The sequence below is a fragment of the Puma concolor genome, chromosome A1, assembly GCF_028749965.1.
Source record: "Puma concolor isolate L17-30 chromosome A1, mPumCon1.1.hap2, whole genome shotgun sequence".
NCBI classification, from domain to species: Eukaryota; Metazoa; Chordata; class Mammalia; order Carnivora; family Felidae; genus Puma; species Puma concolor.
In genome coordinates, this window is record NC_141667.1 from 33,511,723 (window position 1) to 33,523,800 (window position 12,078).

General features: G+C 38.1%; 1 protein-coding gene across 2 annotated transcripts in view; it reads left to right on the plus strand.

The window, feature by feature from the left end:
• C7 (complement C7) overlaps nt 1-12,078 on the plus strand; it is a 56,334-nt gene that overhangs the window by 21,560 nt on the left and 22,696 nt on the right. For both annotated transcript variants that reach the window (XM_086677846.1, XM_086677850.1), the window contains 4 exons: nt 1,651-1,824; nt 4,513-4,756; nt 6,895-7,005; nt 10,579-10,745. In XM_086677846.1, the coding sequence (XP_086533972.1) occupies nt 1,651-1,824; nt 4,513-4,756; nt 6,895-7,005; nt 10,579-10,745 (696 nt within the window). The remainder of the gene's footprint in view (nt 1-1,650; nt 1,825-4,512; nt 4,757-6,894; nt 7,006-10,578; nt 10,746-12,078) is intronic.

Genomic DNA, 12,078 nt, shown 5'->3' on the forward strand with positions numbered 1-12,078 from the left:
AACTTCTCTTTCTTAAGAGAGAGAGAGAAAAAAATTAAATTGTGTGCGTATCTAAACCCTAATAGGACCAAAACAGTATTTAGTGGCTGCAGAAATCTCTAATAGCATTCTTATTAACGTCTTCTTTGTAGTCAATAATAATACATATATTCTCCATCTCAGCTTTGAGCTAAACTTATGCAGTTGACTTTGAAATAGATCCATTTCATAATTTAATGAAAATAATGCCCTAATAAAAGATATGAATAAATCTATCTTTTCGTATCTTGTGGTGTGTTCTTAACATTCATGCATAATTTTGAACATGGGCAATGATAAAAGTAATATAATATTTTCTAGCATTTTCCTGATGAATTTCTTTCTAGTTTTTTTTTTTTTTTTTTTGACTGGGGAATATACTTGCATTGATGTAATTAACGGGATTATTACATTTATAACAGTTTCTCATTTAACATGAGTATTTCTCTTCATAGGCATCATTTAAAATGACTGCATAATAGTCTGCCATTTTCTTTCCTTTTAGGTTTGTGTTTAAAGTATATCATACCCATCATTTTAATTTTCCCTGTGCTTTTTTATACTTCGATCTCAAACACAGATGTGTATGGATATATGCTAACAACGCAAATGCTCGTGGAAACACAGTTACTGATTTGACTATTTTATATGGAGCAGACACTGTGAGAGGGAGTCCTCGAGCGTGTCTTCTTTTATTCTCGCGGTGATTGGCATTTGCTAGCAAATTAATTGCCTATGACTTTTAAAAATTTCAAGATTTTCATGTCAAGATTCAGATTTATCTCCTATCTTGAAAGCAGATCACTTGTCAGTGCCAGAACCTGTAGTTACACATGGTCACTGTATGATGGATTCCTGCGTTGGTGCCCCTTTTCCACAGTGCGCGTGTTCACTTCATCACCCTGCCTTCCCCTGGATGCCTCCAACATTTATATTACTTGCCAGCCCCCTGGAGGCATTTTATTTTGACACTGGATCTAGGATAAAGTAAGGGATAAATAAATGATTATCTTCCTCATCAGTGCTGGAGCTGTCATGACTCTGTTAGCCACATGTGACTATCCTGTTGCCTGCTTCAAAATTCTTGCGGGATGGCCTTTTCTTCTACTATCTATCACAGAAAAAAAATCCAGTTTCAGCATTAATTAGAAAGTTATAGCTACCACTGGATCACATAGAACATTCCCAAAGTCCAAAAGATCTAAATGCTTCAGATCACCGATTTGCATTTCTGTTCCCTTTTATTAGATGAAAAATCAAGAGCCAAGTGCTTTTCAGTTCTCTGTTAGTATGGTTTTGTTAATTTTCTGACTTCTGGCCTAGATGTTGACATTAAACAAAATGGGAGATGTTTGTACACAAATGTATTCTGTGAATCACTTGGGATTACCATTACTGAGACCATGTCTCCTGCTTAACAAAGAATAATTATAGAATGGACTCTATTCCTTATATTTATATGGGCCTGGTCACAATGAGAGCCACAGTTGTTTTGTGTCAATGAAGAGCTTCCTTTTTTTGGAGAGGATTGTGTAAAGAAAGTATTCACGTTAAAGGATCCATGGCAAAAGATTTTGGGTTATACCCAAGGCCTTGATTTAGTCACAACAAAACTTTTCATTTTCTTTATAGGTGAAGATAAATAATGATTTTAATTATGAATTTTACAACAGTAGCTGGTCTTACGTAAAACATACTTCAGCAGAATATACATCATCTAGTAGGAAACGCTCCTTTTTTTTTAGATCTTCAGCATCTTCTTCGTATAGTCATATTTCACATAGCAATGAAATCCAAAAGCAAAAGGTTAGTATGAAACATGAGTTAACTTTTCCATATTTTACTGCTTAAGTATTTCTAACATTAACAAAAGTGTATTTACCAAAAGGATCAGCTTTCATTTTTAAATTAGGGTAGTAGTATCTTCTTCAAACAGACAATGTAATATATTTCCTTAAGAGGTAACATTGTATCGGGGCGCCTGGGTGGCGCAGTCGGTTAAGCGTCCGACTTCAGCCATGTCGCGATCTCGCGGTCCGTGAGTTCGAGCCCCGCGTCGGGCTCTGGGCTGGTGGCTCGGAGCCTGGAGCCTGTTTCCGATTCTGTGTCTCCCTCTCTCTCTGCCCCTCCCCCGTTCATGCTCTGTCTCTCTCTGTCCCAAAAATAAATAAAAACGTTGAAAAAAAAAATTAAAAAAAAAAGAGGTAACATTGTATCTTGTCAATTCTCTTGGATAATATATCTATTAATACTTTGTCTTCTTTCTTTCTTTCTTTCTTTCTTTCTTTCTTTCTTTCTTTCTTTCTTTCTTTCTTTCTTCTTTCTTTCCTCTATGACTAACCTTGGGCTGAAACTCACGACCTCAAGGTTAAGAGTTTCATGCTCCACTGACTGAGCCAGCCAGGCACCCCTATACTTTGTTTTTCTTATTAAAGTATTTGTTCTTATTTGAAAATCTTAAAAAAGCATTACTTTCAAATCTACTAGTTAAAATTTTCTTAAATTTCTAATTTATGATTACTATACATGATTATATGTGTTATAGAATTGAAAAAATCCTGTTAATATATGTTTTCTAAACAGTAATGCTAGAATCTTTCTTAGAAGGTGCATAAAACTAAAAGATTTTAAGACACTTTGTTACTTTTGAGATACCACATTAAAAAAATTTTATTTATTTATTTATTTTGAGAGAGAGAGAGAGAGAGAGAGAGAGAGAGAGAGAGAGAATATGCATGTGAGGGCACGGGGGTAAGAGGAGGGGCAGAGAGAGAGGATCCCAAGCAGGCTAAGTGCTGTCAGCACAAAATTGGATGTGGGGCTTGATCTCTCAAACTGTGAGATCATGACCTGAGCTGAAATCATGAGTTGGACGCTTAAGTGACTGGGCCACCTAGGTGCCCTGAGATACCAAAATTTTTATCTGAGGAAGTTAAAAATCTTATTTTTAGATAGTTTGTTGTTTTGAGATACTAAAATTTTTATCTTGGGCAATCTGAACAGTTGAGATGACTTGTACTAATTGATGTATACCTACTGCTGATGAATTTTCACGTTGACCATCATTCAAAATCTGCATACTTCATCTCATTCTTGAAGTCAGCAACTTGAATAATAAATCACAGGGAGGTATAAAGGAATATTGATTTTGTTTGTTTTGTGACTAAGAATCTGACTATGGGAATAAGAATTGTATAAACATTTATTGTATTTGTATTATTGTTCACAGAAATGAGGATTTGATATAAGGTAGATCTGTCTTGGACATCATTAAAAGATGCTTAGGAAGTGTTTCAAAGACCTCATATCCACTACTGGGTATTTACCCAAAGAATACAAACACTAATTCAAAAAGATAGATGCACACCTATGTTTACTGCAACATTATTTACAATAGCCAAATTATGGAAGCAACCCAAGTGTCCATTGATAGATGAATGGGTAAAGAAGGTATATTATATATATACAATGGAATATTACTCAGGCATAAGGAAGAATGAAATCTTGCCATTTGCAACAACATGGATGGATCAAGAGAGTATAATGTTTAGTGAAATAAGTCATTCAGAGAAAGACAAATACCATATTATTTTACTCACATGTGGAATTTAAGAAAACAAACAACAGGGGCGCCTGGGTGGCTCGGTCAGTTAAGCGTCCGACTTCAGCTCAGGTCATGATCTCATGGTCCGTGAGTTTGAGCCCCGCGTCAGGCTCCGCTCAGAGCCTGGAGCCTGTTTCAGATTCTGTGTATCCCTCTCTCTCTGCCCCTCCCCTGTTCATGCTCGGTCTCTCTCTGTCTCAAAAATAAATAATCGTTAAAAAAAAAAACTAAAAAAAAAAAAAAAGAAGAAAACAAACAACAACGAAAAGAGACAAACCAAAAAACCAGACTCTTAACTATAGAGAACAAACTGATGGTTATCAGAAGGGAGGCAGGTGGGGGGGGATGGGTGAAACAGGTGATGGGGATTAAGGAGTGCACTTGTGATGAGCACTAGGTGGCATATGGAATTGTTGAATCACTATATTGCACACCTGCAACTAATATAACATAGTATGTAAATTACACTAAAATTAAAAAAAAAGCCTCATTATAAAGTGAGGAACCATAGTATGAGATATAAATTATATGTTCACCTTACCTATAAGTCATTGTCAATGTATACTCCTTAGGGACACATTATTTTATATACCTATTTGTGAGCTTGTTTAGTAGGGAATGAAGATGATGCTTTTTTTCTAGTTGAGATTTTAAAGGCCAAATATGTAAGAAATTACGTATCACTCAGATATTCCTATTTGGCATCCCAAAAACTCTTTAGATTGCTTCAGGTGAGTGAGCCCAGAAAAGACCTCATCATGCATCAAAAATAAAAATTCATATAGTTTGGGTTGGAGGTGGCAGTTGATGGAGACATTGAACAGGAAAGTAATTTCACTGACTTTTTATCTTCAAACTAAAACTCCTTTTATTCTTCCTTCTTCCCATAGAGTCATCAATTGTTGGTTGTCCAGAACACTGTGGAAGTGGCTCAGTTTATCAATAACAATCCAGAATTTTTACAACTTGCTGAGCCCTTCTGGAAGGAACTCTCCTACCTTCCCTCTCTGTATGACTACGGTGCCTACCGAAGATTAATCGACCAGTATGGGACACATTATCTGCAGTCTGGGTCCTTAGGAGGAGAGTACAAAATTCTATTTTATGTGGACCCAGAAAAAATCAAAGAAAGCGGTAGAGTATTAAAAAAATTTATTAACTACAAACATTGCAGGAATTTTAATGGGGGAAATAACATGTAGTTAGCTTAAACTTTTAGAGATTTAAAGTATGACAAATAGAGATTAAATTGCAAAGGAATCCAAAGTGGTGTGAATCCATTATAATCTGCTCAAACTCTTCAAACTGCCTACTCTTTTGGCTAGTACCCTGAAATGTGAGATAACCATCATCATTACTGGCTGTCTCCAGGAGCTATTGATTGGATTTTTAGAATACTTTTTAATGTTTTCCATTTCTCAGCTTAAGTAATATTCTTTGAGGAAAAGCTAATAAGGTATTATATTTCAGAAATCAAAATGTTTTAAAGAAGTGTTTTATTTACCTCTGTTCGTTGCCACTCATTCCTTAAAAAAAAAAACCTGCTCTGGATGTCACAAGATTGCTTACTACCTAATTCTTATAATAATGGCTTGAATTTATTGGATGCCTTTCTTACAAGAGGCAAGTTACATGTTAGCAATGATCCTCACTGCTACCCAGAGAGATGGCCACTATAATTCCTGTCCCACAGACTGAGCCATGGAGAGTCAGTGTTAGATAAGACTCACCCAAGGGCATATGGGTTGTAAGGAGGTCTAACTTGCTCCCAAGTCAGCTGAACTTTTTCCTTATGCTGTGTTGTTGCTAGAATGGCCTGATTTTTGTTAGAATCAGTGCACACCACGGAGTTCATGATTTTTTGGACCCCATAGTAAGAGGACAGTCCTCACCATGTGTCCCGATGTGGGAGGGTAGAGGGTGGTGTCTTAGTGTCCATTCCTTCTCTCCAAAGACCTTTTGGCTGGTTTACTAATATTCTAAGTCAAACCTACTTCTTCCCAACTTTGTCCTTCAGCTGATGTCCACACTTCCTTCTCCATTCCAAATCACCTCTTAGGGGTCTTTCTCTTCAGTCAAGGCTCCCTTACAACCTTGGAGGAGAATAACACTTACTACATGAGATTCAGAGGAAATCTTGTAACCTTCCCTTGTGGGTGAATTACAATATTTTTCTATGTTTCCATTGGCTTCCCCCCCCCCCAATTGGGCTTAGTTTTTTTGTTACCAGTTAAGATTTAACTAGAATTTGAACTTTTCTAACTTCCCTGGTTGGAAATGATGTATAAGCACAAGTTTTTTTGTAGCAATGACAGGGACAATATTTCTTTGGAAAATTAATCCAGCAAGTGGCTTGATCTAAACTTAGTTTCACTGCCTCCCAACCTTTATTCCTTATCACTTAAGGAAATAGGGGAGAATTTTATTAAAGCTTCCAATTTGGTCAAAGCATATTTTTTAAGTAAAAATTTTACTCTTGAGAAGTTTCTGTCCTTCCTAAAAGTTCTAACTGAAATATAATCAAAACTCCTGAGATGTAATAGATCCCCCCAATTATTCCTTAAGAAATATTGAGATTATTACAATACAGTTAGCAAAATTATATAAGAAAAATGTATTTCCACACTTATTATTTTCTATCCTTCTTTAAAAAATGCATTGGCAAAACTCCATTTGATAATGAGTAGAAATTGTTACATTCTGAGGTTATGAGTTATGGGAAGGAATTGTTAGAAACTAGAGATAGTAAACATATTAAAATCAAGAGACTGAGGCAGTAGACCTGAGGTTTTAGGAATTAATTACTATAGAATCAGAACCCAGCTTTTGGGGTTTCCAGTAGGTGGACTGGGGCCATCACATGCCTACTTTTATCTGTTTGCTTCATACTTGAGAAGCTGACTGTATGTGGGTCAAAGATATCACTGTTCCGGGTGTTCCTTCCACTGTTTCATGTAGAAATCACCCCAGTCTCCTCTCTCTGATCCAAGATAATGGAAGCCAAAATTGCTGAATCATTTGAAAGTAAGTTTCAGACACACGATGCTTCATTCCTAAGTGTATGCATGTATGTGTTATTTTGTTTAATAACAAAAAACAAATATTCCTTTTTCTGACCCTTGATCCTCCTACAGCACTTGAAAATGTCCCTATCATATCACTGTTGATTAGATGGCCACAATAGTAGAGTATCCCTATCCTCCCACCTGGCTGCATCTCAAAAGACGTGTTTAACAAATGCAGAAATAAAACCTTTAAAACTTTTCCCTCAGGTCTTAGTTCAACAGATATAAAGACATGTACTTCATCAAGTTTCAAATTTTTGTATTCGTCATCAAAGGGCAAATGCAAGGAGCTGGAAGATGCCTTAAAATCAGATTCAGGTAAATAAGAAGGGGACAATTTGCATTACAAGCTTAATCTCCATCCCTCTCTCTTGTGGTTAATTCCTGGCCTCAAGGTCCTTTGAAATTTTAGCAGGTGTTCTATCTTGTGTTTTTAAAAATGTATTTGGTTATTTTTGCCTCTGCTCTCTCTTTCATATGTCATGACAGTGAGACACTGCCATGGAAAGTTCACTGGGTATCTCCTGTGCACTGTAGATGTGTCCTCAGCATATACTACCTTTTCCACCTGCAGTGACAGTTGGCAATCCAGCCTAGAAAAAGGACACCAACAGGAGAGATTTAGTTCCACTCTGACATGGATGCTCAGATGCTGCTGCTGGTGGTGGTGGTGGTCGTGGCGATGGCAGAGGGAGTGGGGAAGGTGGTGTTCTTTGAGTGATTAGAAAGGAACTGGAAAAAAAAAAACTGATTTAGATTGTGTCTAGATGCCCTGTTAAGGAATTTGGATTTCATTCTGGTAACAAGAGGGTACCATTAAAGGATTTAGTACAGGAAGTGATTAAATGAAAGGTTACAAAGATAAAGTTGTAGAGAAAGAAGAGGGACTGAGAAGGGATAATCTCACAGGTTAAGAATCAGCGAAGAGGTGCTTGGCTGCCTCAGTTTGGTAGAGCTTGCAACTCTTGATCTCAGGGTCGTGAGTTTGGGCAAAAAGCCTACTTTAAAAAAAAAAAAAAGAACCAGAAAAGATCAGTAACATTAAAAATAAAGGAGAAAGAGAAGTTAATAAAGAGAAATTCTAGACAGAAGTTAAGTAAGAGAAGGGCTGGAGACTGTTCATTGAATTTGGTGATTACAACTTAACTTGCCTTACAGTGAACTTCTTAGTGTGGTAGCAATGGACTGAGCAGGTACTAGAGCTTAAATTCTCGGTGACAGCATAAATTGGGGCAAAGGTGAAGACTGACCCAGATGCCAGAGTTCTTCCTGAGGAAGTGGGGATTCTTGGGATATTGGCAGATGACTGTAGGAAGGAGGAAGACAGAGGAATGAAACCAGGTGTATTTACTCATTCACTTCCTTCATTCATCAGCTGTTTATGGAGCCTGTGGTACATGCAAGGATTTGTTCTAGGCACTGGGGTACAAGCAGTGGCATGCCGGAGAAAATGGCTGTCTTCATGGAGTTGGCATGACAGAGGAGGAGGACATGTTTTTGTTTTTGTTTTTTTTAATTTTTTTTAAGTGTATTTATTTGAGAGAGAGAGAGAGAGGGATACAGAGAGAGAATATTCATGAGCAGAGGAAGGGCAGAGAGAGAGGGAGAGAGAAAGAATCCCAATCCAACGCTGATGTGGGGCTCGAAATCACAAACTGGTAGGTCATGGCCTGAGCCGAAATCAAGAGTCAGACACCCAACCGACTGAGCCACCCATGTGTCCCAGCAGGACATGCTTTTGAAAGAGATGGAAATATGGTGATCTGGAAATAGAGATGAGTGGGAGCTTTGGGAAGATAGAGACATCAGTTATCAGCTGGGCTGGCTACTGGAAGCTGCTCACTGATTTTATTTGATGTTGTGTTTAACGCACACATAGCACACATAGCTAGGTATTATTCATATTCTCATTATACAGACAGGGACTCCGAGTGACAGAAAGATTGCCCACGATCACGTTTGGTAAGCGTCAGACATGAGATTCAAAGGCATGATGTGTGGCTTCACAGTCTGGGCTCCTGATTGTCGCACCATGCTGCTTGTCTGGGAGAAGAGGGCCAGAGGGAGCAGAGAGCTCCCTGAGGTATGGAGAGAGAGGCTACAGGCTTAAAAATAAAATTAAAATGGATTTCTCAGAATCTGTAATTCATAAACAGGTGTGCCAGGGCAGGCGGTGATTTCTCCAACTTTACTATACGCGGGGATTACCCGGGAAGTTGTTAAGATGCTGGTTCCAAGGCTCTCCTCCCAGCTCTTCTCTTAGCGGGTGTTGAAGCTCAGAAATGTGTAGTCACTCCGGGTAGCAGCGGAGGGACTGAACTTAGTTGTGATAAGCTGCCTTAAAAGAGTGACTATGTGCATATCAAAACCGGAGCTAACAATGACAATGAGGATGCACTCCAGCAATTTGTCAAAAACACCGGGCTTTAATAATTTCTTTTTTTTTAAGTTTCTTTTTTTTAAAGTTCATTTATTTATTTTGAGAGAGAAACAGAGAGAGCAAGGGAGGGACAGAGAAAGAGGGAAAGAGAGAGAATCCCAAGCAGGCTCTGCGCTGTCAGCACAGAGCCCGTCTCGGGGCTCCAACTCACAAACTGTGAGATCATGACCTGAGCCAGTCAGATGCTTAACAGACTGAGGTACCCAGGCACCCTAGGCTTTAATAATTTCTGATAAATGTACAGTTTTTGAATTTGCAAAATTTTACGAAATTTCAAATTTTCATTAAAAGAAATGAACTAAAGATCACCCCAAATCTGGTTTGCAAGTTAGGAATTTCCAGTCATGACCAGCATAAAAATCAATTACAAATGGAGACAAAAATATTTCTGAAATTATAAGGCACTTAAATGCAGAAAAGAATTTAATTGGTATTCACTGTTTAGAACACTTTTCATGTGTTAATGTATGCCTGCTAATTAATAGCTTTTTTTGCTTAGTTAATATTCCAGATGCAATGAACTCCCCCCATTTATTTTTATTTTTATTAAAACATTTTTTTTTAAATGTTTATTTTATTTTTGAGAGAGACAGACAGACAGAGAGTGTGAGAGGGGTGGGGTCAGAGAGGGAGACACAGAATCCAAAGCAATCTCCAGGCTCTGAGCTGTCAGCACAGAGCCCTATGTGGGGCTTGAAATCACAAACTGCGAGATCATGACCAGAGCCAAAGTTGGACGCTTAACCGACTGAGCCACCCAGGCGCCCCTAGTTGAACCATTTAGAAACACATTCCATGATGCTTCATCCCAAAATATATATTTATTTCCTAAGAAATAAGATAGTCTCCTGTATAACATAACGTTCTTATTATACTAAGAACATTAAGAATATGAACAATAATTCCCTAATATCATCTACTGTCAGGTAATGATTGTGTTTTTCTTTTCTTTTTCCTTTTAATAGATATTTTTGAGAGTCGTTTCAGATTTACAGCACAATCGAGCAAAAAGTACGAAGAGTTTCCATATACCCCTGTCAGAAACTAAGGCCTCCCCACTCTCAGCATCCTCCACCACGGGGGTGCATTTGTTCTAAGTGATGAATCTACGTTGACATATCATCATTGCCCAAAGTGCATAGTTTATGTTAGGGTTCCTTCTTGGTGTTATACATTCTATGGGCTTGGACAAATGTATAATGCCATGTGTCTACCATGATAGCGTGATGTAGAGCAATTTCACTGTTCTAACAATCCTCCGTGTTCCAACTATTTACTCTCCCACCCACCACTGCTGGCAATCACTAATGTTTTCATTGTGTCCATAGTTTGTCCTTTACCAGAATAGGATGGGTTGTGTTTTAGTACTTGAGAGACATTTCACTTTTTTATTCTTCTCTTTGTTTCCTTTGTGCATCCTGACCTATTTCATTTGATTTCTCCTCGTATAGGAACTCAAAGCAATGTTCTGCGAGGGAACCCATTTGTCAGGGGGGGCAGTTCGGGCTTCGTGTCTGGCCTCAGTTTCCTGGAGCTGGACAATCCTGCTGGAAACAAAGAGCGATATGCTTCGTGGGCGGAATCTGTGACTGGTCTTCCCCAAGTCATAAAACAAAAGGTACGTCCTGCTCTGTTGAAAGCACACAAAGCAGACATGTTTATTCGCATTGGGAAAATGAGATTAAATCAAGGTGGTTAAACAGAGACAGCTGTAATTACCATTTTTGTATCCCAATTATGTTTTGTATAGCAAAATGAGTGCATACATAATAATAAGAAACAGAAGATTCATTATCTTGCATGTCCATATTTCAATTGTAAAGGTTAAATGTCTTGTAAATCCCAAGGGAAATTAGTAACAAAATTTGCATTTTAAGCTTTTGACCTAAATTTGATTATGTTTTCCTTGGTCTCTAATTCAGAGGAATTATAGATTCTTGCAAGAGGAAGGCATTTAGGCTTGTCTACTGTCTCATCAGATCACCTCTGTTCCTCTGGCCATGGCATGTAGGCTCTTGGAGACATGTAAATTAAAATAGAACAAATCTGACGGGCAGAATTTTAGGATGTTTTATTGATACAGTCACTTCTGTCATAATGCTACGTATGTGTTCCTAAAATCAGACAGCTAGACAGAATTGCACAATGAAGACCCCCTGGCTTATGGGGAAAATGGATTAAGGACACAATACTCAAAAACTTGATCTATGACACTCATTAAAAAAAAAATAGGCATCAGTAAAAACAATAGTATAGCTTTGTATGTGTTAAATTGTTAAGAAACGCATATATATTAATGTAGCACAATTCTTAGAAAAAGACTTGAAGCTTGCTGGGCGCTGGGTGGGTTAGAGCCTTTGACTTATTGGGAAGTGGTGGGAGGAGAGCTGCCAGAGGACAGACGGTTTCTGCATCAGATGTGGATGGGTGTAGTATATTACACAGGCGGTGAACTGCATGGATGCTTGAAGTGTGTGTTTGTGTGTGTGTGTGTTTTGTGTATTCCTATGTTGGTTCAGTTGTGTCCACTTTTCTGGGTTCACCTGGTTTTTCTTACGGATGAAATTGTATGAAATTTGTGATATGCTCATGGTGCTCCCTAACACATCCATCCCAATGGAACAAATTTACCCTTTCAAAACAAGTGCTATGGCAGAACTGATTCTATGATCTATTCTCTGTCATGGGAGTCAAGAAATGTCTCAGGTGAACTTGACTTGGACACATTTTATAATCCGCCCCCCCCCCCAATTACAAAAGCTTCTTAAGCACCCTCCCAACACCATATCCACCCATTTGCCTCTAAGTAAGGGTAAAAGGAAGAGGCCAGTTTTCCTGGGAGGTCTTATCATAACGTGCCACCATCGATATTCACAATGACCTATTTTCAGTGCCAGTGCCCTGTTACAAATCTTAAAAAATTCTAAGTTGTTGATTAGGGAGGATCAGAC